General features: G+C 32.9%; 2 protein-coding genes across 3 annotated transcripts; both read right to left on the reverse strand.

The window, feature by feature from the left end:
• Positions 1 to 785: 785 nt before the first annotated feature.
• On the reverse strand, positions 786 to 3,898 carry LOC106715995 (GPI mannosyltransferase 4). Its single transcript, XM_014509410.2, has 3 exons — positions 3,601 to 3,898; positions 2,195 to 3,134; positions 786 to 1,642 (listed from the first exon to the last, which is right to left on the reverse strand). The coding sequence occupies exons 1-3, from the start codon at positions 3,764 to 3,766 to the stop codon at positions 790 to 792; spliced, it is 1,959 nt and encodes a 652-aa protein (XP_014364896.2). The 5' UTR covers positions 3,767 to 3,898; the 3' UTR covers positions 786 to 789.
• A 2,070-nt stretch (positions 3,899 to 5,968) lies between these two features.
• Positions 5,969 to 15,775, reverse strand: LOC106715989 (histone deacetylase 6). Of its 2 annotated transcripts, none has more exons than XM_045684834.1 (19): positions 15,596 to 15,775; positions 15,389 to 15,526; positions 15,030 to 15,116; positions 14,738 to 14,868; positions 14,145 to 14,328; positions 13,207 to 13,409; positions 12,979 to 13,047; positions 12,307 to 12,499; positions 11,661 to 11,720; positions 11,154 to 11,347; positions 10,530 to 10,780; positions 10,366 to 10,447; positions 9,727 to 9,873; positions 9,309 to 9,432; positions 8,626 to 8,853; positions 8,314 to 8,439; positions 7,624 to 7,753; positions 6,706 to 7,466; positions 5,969 to 6,418 (listed from the first exon to the last, which is right to left on the reverse strand). In XM_045684834.1, exons 1-19 carry the CDS (start codon positions 15,596 to 15,598, stop codon positions 6,200 to 6,202), a joined length of 3,330 nt encoding a protein of 1,109 aa, XP_045540790.1. In that variant the 5' UTR covers positions 15,599 to 15,775; the 3' UTR covers positions 5,969 to 6,199. The 2 variants fall into 2 exon arrangements, with proteins under 2 accessions (XP_045540790.1, XP_045540788.1); XM_045684832.1 differs by lacking the exon at positions 11,661 to 11,720 and adding an exon at positions 11,753 to 11,812 and having other exon boundaries at positions 5,970 to 6,418.
• Between the last annotated feature and the right edge of the window lie 242 nt (positions 15,776 to 16,017).

Consider the following 16,017-nt stretch of genomic DNA (forward strand, 5'->3'; position numbering starts at 1 on the left):
AGCTCTCGAAACTAACATGTTCGAAAATATGAGATGTTTATGTTGACTTTTTATTTTCCCTAGTTTATCCCAGTGGCACATTAAAATAGATGTGAGGAGAGAAAAAATATGCCTTACAATTTACAAGCATTTATGTCTTTATTGTACATCATAATGTTATCCATATTTAAAGCAATAATAATCCAAGTAGTCAAATACTTTTCAGTGATCTTTGGTACACGGTGTACAAGATTTATGAAAAAATTTAGCAGCACAAATTAAAATGTTAAAAATATTGTTTGTGGCAATGAGTTCATTACATTTATTGAAATACAATATACCGGACAATAACAGCAAAAACTCATTAAGAACAATTCCTTAATTCAAAATTAAATTTTAAACTTATTCTCGATAAGATTTTACAAAATCATTTTCATTTAAATAAATGACATAGTATTTAACATAAAAAAAAACAAGAATTAAAAGTTATCAATTTGTAACTTGACTTTTAACATTAGATTCAAAATGCGTGGGAATCTCAGATCTTTATTCAGAATATTTTACATGTTATCCCAATTAAAGCTAATTATTGAAAATGACTAACACTACGTAAAACAAAAATGGCACTTACTATAAAAAAAAACAAATAATCATAACGTAAATATAAAAAAAACAATTGAGCAATTTAATGTAGCATAATACATACAACAAAACACAAAATGCGTGTAAAGCGCACTTAAACTTGTCTTTTATTTCAGATCTTCAATAATAATTATATTTTAAAATACTTAATTTAATAAAGGCGGTGTATTATATCTTATAGTTTGAAGGCCTTACGCGATAAATTCTAAGACAAAATCTCTTTAGAAAACACGATATTCGTTGAAAAATGTCTAAATCAACAACTTGAGATTCATTTCTTAAGAGATTGCTTTCAAAACAGAACTGATCCCTATTACTTGGAAATTTCGGGAACGCTTCCGTACAAAAGTGCGGGTAGTACGAAAATTCATGTTCTATATCAATATATGTGTACATTCTGGAGACGGCTCGAATATCTTTTTCCAAAGAGCAAGGAGATGCTACATAAAATCTGTACTGTCTTTTATATTTATGCAACAACATTTCAGCATCAGTTAAAACTTCATCTATTTTTCCAAACAAGTCCTCTATTGGTATGGATCCATATTTATAAATGAATGTTGTCGGAGTCAATCTGTATTTTCGACCTGTGTTTTTGTCCTTCCAAATTTTTGTCGTACTCTCTAATTGTAATAAATAACTAGGTATACTATAACTGTGTGTTGTAATTACATGAGTATGGACACCATAATAACTTTTAATTTCCCGATGTAAGGTATTCGTAAAAGGGATGATTCCGCCTTGATGTATATAACCGAAAAATATAGTAAGCAATATATTTAATATATACCAAATATAACATAGAGTACTTTTTACTCTTCGCTTTATCTTTGTGTCCGCTTCATTGGGATGAAGATGATTCCCGTAAAGATAAATAAGGGGAATCAAAACGGGGATGATAAACCTTGCCTCTTGATGCGGGATGAGGGATAGCAATGCAACAGGTGTTACTAGAGAGAATAACATAAGACCTGTAATGCTTTGTATTCTAGGCAATTTACTGTACTGTCCACGGATGAACCTGGAACAAAATTGAATAATATATAATCCACATTTATCAGTGTTGATGCATTCTGCATACTTAAGCAATAATTGTCCAAGTATATGCTTATTGTTTTTATTTTCTGCTATTCTTTCAAATGTAAATGACAAACAATACACCTATTCAATAGCTGTGAATGGGAACAGAAACAGTTTTCACAACAATATGGTGTCATGCGTCTTTTTTTGTTCTACAAAATTAGCAATAGAAATTAAATTAACAATACCATTTTCTACAATGTTCTTTAAAGTTCTCTTGTAAACTTAAATTTAATCTTAAGAAATCATACCATGTATACCATACACATCTACTGCGTAATTAATTTAAAAATGTGTAATTTTAAATATTAGTAATTTTTAATGTGTATATTTGGATTTATGGATGGATGAATATCTCAACAGATTTCAATGAAATTTGCACAGATATAGAACATAGTCTGGAAGAACACATAGCCTACTTATTAAGTGTTTTTTTAATTCCGCGTGAACGTAGTCGAGGGCAAAAGTTAGTAAATAATAAAAGTAAAATTACCTGTAAGCATTGCCAGATAGGGTGATGAAAGCAATTATTCCCAAAACATTGAATAAAAGTGGTATGTTGACGACTAAATGAAGCCAACGGGGATGTAGCCCGTGTTCCTTGAGATTCTTTGTATCCATATTGTATCTGAGAAAGTTGAGCGGAGTAACAACCCAATTGTCCCATGACAGCTTTAGAGATTCCACCTCCGCACTTGTTAAGTAACCATAGTAACAAGAATCAACTAATATAAGGACTAGTGCCATGGGTATACCGCAAAGCATAAATGTGAATATTCTGAAGTGAAAATCTTTAAAACTAACAACTTTGGACCCCAATCCTCTATGCAACCAGAAGAATACTGGAGCGAACGCAAAACAGATAAATGTTGGACGGTTAAATATACCAATTACAACTAAACTAGCAAGTATAAATACCCTATTCAAGGAATGTTCAGGCAAATGTGTCTTAAGTTTAAAAATTTTTACTTTCTCAACTGGAGTTTCTGCCTTATTATATTTCTCAGTCAGAAATTCATCATGATAGATGACTTTATCCGATTTGTACATACATTCAGCAACTAACAGAAGTAGCAAGGAAAAAAATATCATTTCAAACGTATTGGAAAAACTTCTACAGCAATAAACAAATACAACATAAGAACTTGCAAATATTTTTAGTCTATTCCTAAAATTTTGACCATAAAGAACGCATATTTTGTACAAACAATAATCATTTATCAGAGATAGAAGACAGATAAAGAGTCTAGGTATAGTCAACAAGTAATATGGAGTTTGTAGATCAATATTAAGGTAGGCTTTTGAGTATGGATTTAAGATTTGTATGAAATGTAATGGCAGTCCAAGTACAATCTTTGGTACAAACATATTTCTGATTGGAAACTTTGGATTGAACTCCCATGTTCTTGCAACATCAATTGTGAAGATATCACCTGAAAAGTTACAAAATTCATTTTATACTAAACTAGCTTTTACCCGCGACTCCGCCCGCGCGGAATAAAAAATAGAAAACGGCGTAAAAATTATCCTATGTCCGTTTCCTGGTTCTAAGCTACCTGCCCACCAATTTTCAGTCAAATCGATTCAGCCGTTCTTGAGTTATAAATAGTGTAACTAACACAACTTTCTTTTATATATATAGATATATTTATTATTATAAAATTTACATTTAATGACTCATTTATTTTCTTCCAATCCATTACTATTATAATTGTATTAAACACAACAATTCATAGATCTCTCACAAATTCAATTGTTTATTGCATACTTCATGAACAATGTTGAATAAACAAAAAAAAAATGTTTTGTTAATATATTCAGTAGGAGAAATGGTTATTTATCAAAAAGTAAAGATTAAAATTATAACATTGAAAGTAGTTAAATATTACCGTTTCTTACCGGCAATAACTTCCACATTTTGAAAGAATTCATCAGGATGTATGTAGCCCAACTGCGGTAGTAAAGTTAAAACAAATCTTGTAACCACTAACAACCAATACGATAAAGGTAGTGTTATGGGTTTTTTGAATGAAATAGCCTTAAATATTTCAGTTTTTAGAAACATTTTATCTTGGCGCTACTTTACGATGATGTTGAAAGTTATTGAATGCAGGTAAATATTCCATTGAAATGAATTTATTCCAATTAAAAACGGACGTTTTCAATTGGACATTTTTCAGTAAGAACTGACATGTGACATCTTTATTATGACTTTGACAACAAGACATTTTTTTTAATTTACCACAAAAGACAAACTTATTAAGGTGTTACTCTATGAAAAGAAGGTGTAGAAAAAACGCTGGTTCCAAAAATAACTAAACACCATTATTATTCTCGATTTGTTATTTCTCGAATCAATTTCATATCAATATTTTGGTGCATAAAATAATTCTTTAAGCTGGTTGGTATAAAATATATTGAATCGCATCAATTTCCTTCAATTTTAAGAAAAATAATTGAAAACTGCTTCATGATATGCCTTTATTAGTTACATAAAATTGAGAAAAAAAATAGTAGCTAAAATTACATAGATTAATTCGATGATAGTTTAATCATTAATACTGGATGTAATCAAAAAATGCACAAACTCACACTCGGTAAAGAATACATACCATTTTACAATTTTGTTTTAGGGTTTGACAAACTTAACTGGATTCCAAAAGTGACATTATAAGATGGATATGTAACTATTTCGTAGTATGACCATATGCCACAACCGACTAGAGAAGATATATTCCTGTTACATGAAACAAATAATGTGAATTGCAATCGAACCCAAAACCCACTTAAATGCTAAGTTATTACCACTAAGCTACAAATTAGTTTTGATAATTTTTAATGATACTCGAAATACACACAGAAATGTTTAGTATTTATATTGTGCCCTAAGGTTAATCTTATCCAATTAAAAACTGGAGGTATAGTACTCGACATGGATATTTATATATCTGACATTGGAAATAAGTAGAAAAAAGAAAGCACTAACTCATAGACAGACAGTATGTTGTCTTGCTCACTCATACATACAAATCCTTAACGAATAATTAACTTTTATGAGTACCGTTGATAGTCGAATCTGGATATGCGAGAGCCTTTGTCTGGTCCCAATGGACGACCTCCATAAGCGAAAAACTCGGTATTGAACTTCTTTATGCGAGAAAAATATTGTGGGTTTGACTGTACAATATAATGTTCACTGATTGCAAATCAATTTAGAAAAACTATAAAAATAAGACTAACTTTTTTTTAATTTGTGCAAGTCCATGCTATGAAAATTAATTAACAAAAAATTTTTGATATAAAATTTTTATTGAGATTAAAAAATTACTGGCCCATATGGGCCAGTAAAGTTAAAGTATATACTTTAATACGTCTTATAGTTAAGAATTAAAAATAAGTTAAATAATTAGAATTATAATTTATTAAAATAAATTAAAAATAATAAAGAAAAAAGATGGGGTCATTGTCTTGTCACTCTATGGCAGGTTTTAATTACAGGTTGCAATATCGGTTAGATTGATGTAGTTCTTTTCATTTATCTTGGCGGTCCAAGGTCATGCGCGCGGTACGCAATGCCCTTCTCTCGCATATAATCCCCTAACATTATGTTTGCGAAGTCACGAGCCGCCGAGCCGAGATATTTGAAAATTACATTACCAATACAAACCGTTAATGTGACATTTATAGTCAGAGCTAGATGTTTAACTAGGATTTTAAAGTTTTTAATATAAACATTTAATTGGGTGTTTTATTTACATAATAAATTGTATTTTTTTTTACTTTTTTTTTCAGAATTATATTTATGTATATAATAAAAAACTTTTGTTGATAATACTTTATATTAGTCATAATTTTTTTTAGCCAACTAACTCAAATGATATGATTTTTTTAAAGATCTACATATTGAGTCAATCGGGTTTTTTGTTTTTAATTTACTTAAGCCTATTGTTATGTTGTATATTTTTTGATTAGGCCAGTTATTTGTGCAATTATAATATTAATTAAGAATACAATAATGACATAGTCACAAGTGACAATTCCTTTACTTTTTCTAAGATATATGCTGTTAAAAATATAAATGCATGTATAAGACTTTAAAATGACTAATTTTATTTATTTTGTTAGTTGAAAAACGTCTTAAGAATAGTTTTAAATGTCTTTTCTAAAATTATTTATATATATAAATACAGTCGAACCTAGATAAGCGAGTCATTGTCCGGTCCCGAAGGACATGAAACCTCTAGAAGCGAGAAAAATATCGCGGTCTCTTGGATTCTCGCTAATCCAGGTTTGACAGGACATATAAATATGATGGTAGTAAATTAAATATAGCTGAATTCCAGAAATGGAATTTAATTATAATACATAGTATTCAAGATACCAGGGCCGTATTAACATATTGGGCGCCCGAGTTAAAGTAAAACGTTTTTGCGGGCGCCTCTAAAGCCAGGCGCCCTTGCACCTTTAGGTTAATACGACCCTGAAATATTCATGTACATTATGCCATATGTATATCTGTTTTATAACACCATGGCATGTCTTCGCCGAATTTACATTTATGTGCGTTGTTCTTAGCGTCATAGAGCAGTGGGTTGTCGACATACGCGTCGCAAATGTTACACCACACGGACAGGTCGAGGAGGGAGAGGACTAACGGGTGTTGAGTTGCTCTGTGGTGCGCTTGCATGTGCCCGTTTATACTGCGACCGCATGCAGTCTGTGGAACAAGTTATGTGTTAAACCCTATTTCCACTGGCGCTGCTAGCTAATAAAAGAAAATGTCCACTTAATGCTTTGTTGTTTTTTATTATATAGGAAAATATATTAAATTGAATTATAATTTCTTTAAACTGTATACAAGATTCCGAATTTATAGTAATGACCTCAAAAAGGATGTTAATCTATCTTTTTTTATAAAGGTGTTCTATGTAGTAATAAATGTTTTTTTTCTTTGCCATAATATTAAAGAAAATTTAACTAAAAAAAAAAAAAGTTTATACTCACAACATAACAATGCAGACACACCCAATTCTCATCCTTCTCTTCGCAATCCACACATTTGACGCCTTGTTCAAACTTAACCGACTCTGGTATAGCGAACAGAGTATCTAAATGTGGGCACCACGGCACTGGCACCACTGCAAACATCTCCCCATCAACTAGAGCCTGCATATTCTCTGATAAATAATCCACAAGAGTTTGTTTCTCACTCTCTTTGTTACCTTTGTCTGAGACAGTTTTAGAACTACCCTCACCTGAAGATTTCGAACAACCCGCATTTTTATCTGTACCGTTATCTTCTTCGTCATCTGTACCACAGTGTATACCATCTGCACATTTGTTTATGGTCAAATTCATCATATCACTTTCCAGTGATTGCAGACCATTGGATGATTTAGAAGTGACATTTGATGACAGTGACTTTTGCGGAACTGGACTGCTGACAATTAAACCTCTAGAAGGTGAAGGTTTGTCTAGAACGTTCTTTATCGGTAGCGCTAATTGGAATTTGAGATTTTTCCAGTATTTCTTTTGTGTTTTGATGACGTTATTTATAGTTTCTACGGCGGACCAGTGGATTTCTTCTTCTGGGTTGTAATTGAACTCTATGGGGTCTCCGAGTAAGGCTTTTGTGCACATTGTCATAGCGTACGAAGTGCTCACTATATTATATCCGCCCTCTAAGCAGAGGATAATTTTGCCTCCCGCTAATCCTTTCAACATTTGTGTCATCCGTCCGTAGCATTCTGGTAACACTTTGCAACCTGTTTTTTTTATTCAAAATTAATGACATTTAAATTGATTATGTGTATATATTCAACATTACTTACCAAGTTTTAAAACTCTGTAATTACTATATTTTCTACAAATAAAATTGCATATTAAATTTATTTAATAACAGAGTTTATTGCTACGACTTACCGCCTAATGGATCATTGATACAGGCGTCAAATCCTGCGGAGACAATGACCAGCTCCGGATTGTATTCATAGGCAATGGGCAGCACTACTTGTGTGAACGCCGCCATGTACTCCGCGTTACCCATTCCACGCTACAATACAATCATCATCAGCTCACTATACATCCCCACTGAGGGGCACAGAGTCTACCCTAAGTTAGGGGTGACTAGGACATAGTTAATGCTGGCCAAGTGCGGGTTGACTTCACACATATCATTGAATTTCTTCTCAGATATGTGCAGCATCTCGATATTTTCCTTCACCGTAAGGTTTCGGATAAATGTACATATGTAAATCGAAAAATACATTGGTTCATGAAGGGATGCGAACCCAGTTTCTGCTAATTGCAAGTCAACGCCCTGAGCCACCGACACTACAATACCAAATGGTAAAATGAAATAAACTATTTATTACTAGTCTTGTGAAATATAGATTAAATTTGAATAAATTTTAAAATATAGATAATAATAGATTGGAAATAATATAGACGATTGTTTTTTTTTACAATAATTTATAGGCATAAGCATCTTATAGACGGAACGTTAGATAAAGTTTGACATTTAAAAGTAAGACCATTTTTAAAATCAAAATTTTAGATAAAGTATTTTCGTGTCTATTAAATGTCAATGAGTAAAATACATTATAAAGATACCTTATTCCAGGGAATATTGACATTGTACCCCTCCCCCGCCCCCTCCCCCACTGCCACGTAGTCTGCGTCCTTCGAGTGAGGGAAGAAGGTACCGTTGTCGTAACGATGTATCGAAATGTACAGAATCTAAAATACAACGTTACACAATTAAAAATATTCTAAAGGAAACATGAAAATTTATTTTTAATTGTTTGTTGTGATCCGTGATCTAACAAACATCCATACATCCATCCATCTAAACATTCTTCTTATGAGAAATCTACACTAAGGGTCGTCCTAAGTGAACAACTAAAGACACAGTACAATACTTACTCTATTATCATCGTAAGTGATCTTCTGTGTGCCATTCCCATGATGTACGTCCCAGTCCAGTATGAGCAATCTGTTGACGTCGTGCGCCTGCGCCGCGTACTTGGCCGCCATCGCCGCGTTGTTCAGTAAACAGAACCCGCTCGGTACATCCGCGTCCGCGTGATGTCCCGGCGGACGCACCACGCATACACCCGCACCCGCTACTTTACTTAAAACTGCATCTACCGTCTATTGAAAGAAGGTTCAAATTTGAATGCATAATTTTACGCCATTCAACTATACCCACAAACTAGCTATCTTAATAATACGTCTACGGTCTATAGGAATAAGGTTCAAATTAGAATGCATTTTACGTGATTCAATTATACGCACAAACCAGTGATCTTAATAATGAGTCTACAGTCTATGGAAATAAGGTTCAAATTCGAATATACCTACGATAAGACGAAGTTGTTCAATACTATGTCTATAGAAATAAAGTTCAAAATAGAATACACCACAAGACCAGTAATGTTCGTTAATACTGTGTCTTCTTCATATGGAAATAAGGTTCAAATTAGAATGCACAACGCATTCTATCATACAATACTATCTAAGTGCAAACAAATACGTAAGTCTATTAAAGAAAATTATTTTGATTTCATGTATTATTATATTTTTATGAATATAAATTGTAAGGTGACCTGTAAAACACATCCGGCGGCCACAGCTGCGCTCTCCAGTGTATCCGGATGGAAGTACACTGAGTTGTAATCATCTTTCTGACTGTTTAGATAACGCAGTTTGGTACTCGCCAACTCTTTTAGTCTAAAAAAATATTGTTACAACATAAAAAAAAATCAAGTGTGTTAAAAAGAGGACCAAGTCCTTCTAAACCAAGCTCCTATAACCAATATTAAATTGCGAACGAAAATTTATATTTTTACATTGCGTATATGGTATTTCATCGTTAATAGGTTAAGGTCATTAACATCTATACATGGACAGGCTATAACCTTGATATTTCGTGCCTATTTGATTTTTCGCCATTTTGGCGCTAACGGTTACGGTTGCGGTATCTATTTATAGAGATCCGAGGGTCAAGGTTAATTGGTGATGTACCTATCGAGATGCTTCTGTGTATGAACGGCCAGTATCTCGTGGTCTGTGGCGGGGCGCGCGGTCAGCGGGTGCAGGCGCTGCAGCAGCCCGAAGTCTCGGAGCCGCTCGTGGATGCGCATTATACGCTCCGGGCACTCCACATGAGCTCTGTGTTGAAAATATAAAATTATAATGAGGCTGTCAAATATCAAGTGTCGGTAAAGCACTTGAATTGCAATGTGCAGGTCATGGGTTCAAATCCCGCCATGTACCAATTTATTTTTGATTTACATTTGTAGATCCGACGTTCCTACGGTGAAGGAAAACATCGTGATGCTGCCCATATCTGAGATGAAATTCAAAGATATGTGTGAAGTCAACCCGCACTTGGCCAGCGTAGTTGACTATGGTCTAGTCACCCCTAACTTAGGGTAAGCACGGAGCCCCTCAGTGGGGCTGATTATGATGAAATTATGTCATATATCTTAGTGTTCAACATATTTAAAAACACTTATACAAAATTAGTTTAATGAAATTCTAGATAAAACAAATGAGACAAAAAAATCACATTTTAGTGGGCAATAAAAATGTATTTTTAACTTCAGTACAGAAATATGAAAATAAATTTAAACAAATTAAATATGAATAGTAAGTACTTACGGCTCGCAAATATTTTTATGTTTGAGCATAGCTTCGTCGAAAATGTAACACACAGCGTGCTGAGGTAATGATAAGTCCGTTACTGTAATAAAAAATACATAATAACTTAATTCTGTATATTAAATTGGTTTAAAATAATGTACATTTAATTTAAATAATGTTACCTATCCTTAAATGATTCAATCTATCCTCATTTTTTCTCTTTGTCTCGTTGTCTTGCATCGGATAGCAATCTCTAGTAGCGAACTTGTCAGGTCTAGTTTCGTCTCCCTCCCACTTGTGTACGACTATATGCTTCTGTTTCACTTCGTCGCTGATCTCCAATACATTGCCTACATTGTACGTAGGCTGATATTTGAAACAACGCCAATATGGCTTCTGTACGTAAATGCAGTTTAGTATCGATTCGCGGATCCTGGAAAATATATCAATATTTTCTATAATTTATTTAAATATTATAAAAAGGTGTGATTTTTATGCTTGTAATGAATAAATTCAAAAATTATTAGACAGATTTTAAAAATACTTTCGTCACAACTAATATACTATTAGTAAAGGCAAAACTAGGACGGTTCCCTAAACAAGGGACAAAACTAGGTATTAAATTTGTGCTGAATGATTAAAAACTAGGTTGGCTGAATTAATGTTACCTCCCACCGACCAAAGAAACACCCTCTAGACTGGCGCCATATTTGATTTATTACAATGCAAATGGTAGACAATTAAGCTTTGTGATTTTAAGATAAGAACTAGTTATTTAATAATTTTATATATAGTGTAATACTGACGAGTCGCTAGGTTCTCCAGTTTGAATGAGCATTGGTGGCGGATGTCCTAACAGCGTGCGAAGTGTGAGCGCGGCGCCTTCCGCCAACGAGGGTAAGCAGTAGCCACCCTCCAGCACCACGCACAGCGCGGGGCACACAGACATCAGTAAATGCAGCAAGGTCGCATAACATGCGGGAGTCACTTGCATCTCACCCTGAATTACCAAATATCCCCTATATTTTAATATGGACTTGAAGTCCATACGCATATATAATTTACATCAATAAGGATTTTTTTTAGTTCAGATACGGCCAAAAATTACTGAATCGATTTAAAAAATTCTATCGCTATTACAATGTTATATAATTTTTAGTCACATTCAAAAGATATCAAGTAAATGTGATATAAATAAGGACAGCTCGCTTAACATCCAAAACAGGTAAGTAAAATATGATCGAAACAGACCTAAAATTTTCTCTGCTCATAATGATTATTTGACCAAAGTTGATATTTTGATATTGACTTACTTTTTCATCGCCCAAAGCCGAGTCAAATCCCGCGGAAATAATGACCAGTTGTGGCTGGTACTGAAAGAGAGAGATATAGAAAGAAGTAATACCTCAGGACAGCCGATGGCAGCGTCGTAGCCCGCAGATATAATTATCAGCTCCGGTTGGTACTGGCGTTGTTGGGAAAACATATTATGTTAGCATAAATATGGATAGAAACTTTTTTTTAATATTTTAATGATATACCATATCATTAAAACTTATTTGAGTAATTTTACGATTGAAATAATATTAAAAAAAAAATTAAAGAACTCTGAGTTATAGCTAACTGGCTGTCACCTACAATTCCATCCGTGTGAAATTTCAAAAAACTTAATTATTAGCCTATATTTTGTTCTTTCTTCTAAATTTATGCCAAATTTCAGCAAGATCCGTTAAGTCGTTAAAACAAACATCCATCCATCTATACATAGTATGAATGAAAATTTGACAGTTTCGATTGAGTACTTCACTTAACAAAAGTAAAAAAGCTGTAATATTTACTCTTATAAATTCATACTATTCCTGCATTTATAAATAATACTGGCATTACATCGTTTGATGGTGGCATATGTTTTTTTTTTTTATTAAGATACCCTTCGTCTTTATCTATTAGTTTACTAACCTCAAAAGCCATAGGCATGAGAAGTTGATGCCATATAGCGAGGTAGTCTGCGTCTCCCAAACCGGTCGTGTTGAGTGGCACATTGAAGTTGTACCCTTTGCCGCGACCCTCCCCCACATAATTGAAGTCCGACTGACGCAGACTCGGCCAGAACTTACCGTGCTCGTAGCGATGGATAGAGAAATATACCACCCTAGGAAAAATAACCAACTCTTTAACTTTTGTCGTATATTTTGTCTTTATTATTGAAACCCGACCTAAAAATTAGAACCTATCTATTAAGTTCTATTGGACGAAGTAAACATAACATTATTCTTATGCCCGCAATTTATTTCCATTCATCTCATGATAATTTAAAACGATCTCGTATAAGTGTGCACTAAGGTTTAGGCTTAAATTCATTTAATATCACTTAAGAAATGCGTACAATTTTTACAATAGTTAACCAGAAACAATACGAAAACAATATAATAAGAACAGCTTTACAAAAATCTAAAAGTTTATTTTGTATATAAGTCACAATAATCTAAGTAGCATAAATAAGAAAAGAATAAATAAATATAGTATTCAAATTTTAATGTCGTAATTTCAGTCAAACGTCTGATGTAGTTTTGTGAAAGAAAAGATAATACTAAGATTTTTTTTGTTATAATTAATAAATAAATAAAATACCTGTCGTCCTCATAGAACATCTGCTGAGTGGCTTGTCCGTGATGTACATCCCAATCCACTATCAGAATCCTAAAAGGAAAAAAACTTTTTGACATCTAAAATTAAAGATACATTGACTTAAAAAAGTTAGAAACTTGAATCGTCATTTTATAATTGCGTCCATTCGCCAACCGAAACTATGGATACTTATTGTTAGAAACAGTCCGTGTATTCCAGCTGTTTACTTACCTAGTAAGTCCTCTATTGTCAATAGCATGTTTGGCTGCGAGTGCGACATTGTTGTAGAAGCAGTAGCCGCAGGGTTCAGCGCGCATGGCGTGGTGTCCGGGAGGCCGGACTAGAGCCGCACCGTTCTGTACCTCACCACTTACAATACGGTCTACCATGTCGATGGTAGAACCTGCTGCGAGGAGCGCTAGCTCGTGGGTACTCTATAAGAACGGGACGGGATTCCAAATTTAATATCGAAATTTTATGTTTTTTTTTTTTTAATATTTTTTATAGTCAGGACTTTATGAGATAGTGTAAGGGTTAACGCTCGACAACTCTTTACTTCATCGGCGACGTGGAGGTGAACGAGGAGTAGACGATTGCGCGTTAACCTTAAAACTAATAAAAATGGAACTAATAAAAGGATATAATGGAGATTAAAGTACACACTTCAAAACGAGAAAAATTTTGGACATCATTCTTTATTTGTAAAATTTGCGAGGTTTTGTTCCACTCGGTTATCGAATTTTGACATAAACAACAATTGAGATTAGATAAATGTTTTGTTGATAAGCAATAAAAAATAAAAATGTCCCAAAACATTACGAGGAATTCCCCTAAATGTGCTTAGTGTGTTAATGTGACAGATTAAGATGGTGATAATATTAATAAGATATATTCTTAGTTAATATGATGGAAATACATTCTGAAAATTTGGCCATACATGCATAGGGGCTACGCAGTTATTACTAGAAAAAAAACCTTTAACACATTTTTTGCACATAAGCAACTTACTTGATTACAATAGTTTACCATACATGAGCATCTCTGTTCAACTCTCTCATTAATAAACGGATTTTTGTAGGTGAGTGTGTGTGTGTGTGTTAAATATTAATCTGTATTCTTAAGATATCTTATGTAATGTTAATTATATTCAAAAGCTTGTATATACTTACAGGATGTATATAAATAGCATCATATTTTGAAGAGACTTCTTCTAAATATTCAATATCATTATTTTGGTGTGTAGCCTCCAGAGTTTCGTACACAGAAGCCGAGTGTAGGGTGAGTAGTTCTTCTTTAGTCGCCGCTCTTGGTGCATACTGCTTGCATTGCTCTATTAAATTCAACTCACGACATCTACAAGAAAACTTTAGCATGATACTCCTGGATATCTATTTTATTAATATTATAGATAAATTAAAAAATAAATATTTAGGTGGATGGCTGGATGTTTGTTGCTAGCTATCTCTGGAATGATGAAACGGATATTTATGAAATTTTGTACAGATATAGAAGACATTCTGGGAGAATACATAGGGCACGGACATAGTCACAGGCAAAATCTAGTATTTTTTATAATGTAAAAAAAAAAATTACAGTTTAGTATTTTTTGTGAAGTTGCAGATGTTAATGACAACAATATTATATATTATGTACTTACTACATACTAAGTGTATAATAAAATTTAAGTAACATTTTTTTTATCCTTATTACAAAACATCTGCATTTATTATACAGTAAACTTTAATTAAATATGGTAACTTACCTCTGCAAAACTTCAATTAATCTTTCCGGACATTCTGGATAATTCTCATCCCACAGGCACCTGTGCTCTGCCATACGAGGCTCTGTTACAAGGCCCGTGGGACCTTTGACCTTTGCTTTGGAATCCATTGCCTGTTAGCAAAAAAAAAAAAAAATTTGCAAAGTTATATTACAATTAAAACTAGGCAAATTGAATTTATTATTTTTAATATTGTGAAAAGAAATTAAATTAAGAATAAGTAGATTTGTGATCAGGTGCTTATTTAAATATAAAAAAAAACAATTTGACTTACAATTTGGTAAAAATCCTTTAAAAGTGTATCAATAACTTGTTTCTTCTTAAAATTCTTCCTCTTTGCAGCAATAATAACGGCAGATGGCTACAATATGAAAATATATATCTCATATACTTACTATCTAACAAGTCCGATAACAATGATAAACTTATATGACTGTTTAAACTGAAATTGTCTTATGTAAACATTAATAAATTTCTATTTACGCATACTACAATTTTGATTTAAGTATCAAGTTAAGTAATTAAATGCGTTTGTGTGTGTAATGCACACATAAGGTAAATGCAGAGGGGTTTGTCCAAAAAATACTTTAAAAAAATTATTTAGACACATACTGGTATGGCGTTTTATATTACCTTAGCACCTGCTGACATAGCCCTTGTTTGAATTTTTGCTTTTCGTGCACCGTTTCTTGTAAGTATATTCGACGGTGGTGTACATTTTTTACTCTCTCCAGCAGAACGACGTTGCTGTTGCGGTGGTAGAGGGGTGGACTGGATAACCAAAGAATTAATTACTGTCGATCACAAACAAAACATGAATATTAAATAAGAAATACTAACCATTATTATGAAACGTGCTCAAAAATAATTGCATGTGCAAGAAACGAAAATAAAAAAATCCTTTTAATTATTGCAAAATATATTCGAACACATCATTTTTCATTATTTAATAGATTTTTTTGAATTATAAACATTTGTCCTATTCCGTCGCAATTACTTTGACATTTGGGCATGGTCTTGACAGTTGACGTTTAGTTTAGCCTTTTAAAACTAGACAAATCTAAAAGTTACAAAATAGTTCAGCCAGAAAAACTTCAAACATCATGTATACAGGAAAAGAGCAGTTTCTAGAAGTTTTTAGTATTTATCGGATTAGTTTGTAAGATAATTCAAGTTAAAGGTAGTTTATTCCCTTACTGAACTCAAAATAACACAGAAAGTGGAAATTGGCATACTTATAAAGGACTGTCATAGAGATGACA

Source organism: Papilio machaon, chromosome 2 (assembly GCF_912999745.1).
Source record: "Papilio machaon chromosome 2, ilPapMach1.1, whole genome shotgun sequence".
NCBI lineage: Eukaryota > Metazoa > Arthropoda > Insecta > Lepidoptera > Papilionidae > Papilio > Papilio machaon.

Excerpts from the sequence above, each read along its gene's own strand:
- LOC106715995 (XM_014509410.2), bottom strand. The coding sequence starts at position 3,766 with ATGTTTCTAAAAACTGAAATATTTAAGGCTATTTCATTCAAAAAACCC. Across the intron at positions 3,135-3,600 it reads AAATGTGGAAGTTATTGCCG|GTGATATCTTCACAATTGAT; the intron begins GTAAGAAACGGT and ends GTAACTTTTCAG. Across the intron at positions 1,643-2,194 it reads CTATCTGGCAATGCTTACAG|GTTCATCCGTGGACAGTACA; the intron begins GTAATTTTACTT and ends ATTTTGTTCCAG.
- LOC106715989 (XM_045684834.1), bottom strand. Across the intron at positions 10,781-11,153 it reads ACTGGAGAACCTAGCGACTC|GATCCGCGAATCGATACTAA; the intron begins GTCAGTATTACA and ends TATATTTTCCAG. Across the intron at positions 8,854-9,308 it reads CCGCCGGATGTGTTTTACAG|ACGGTAGATGCAGTTTTAAG; the intron begins GTCACCTTACAA and ends TTCTTTCAATAG.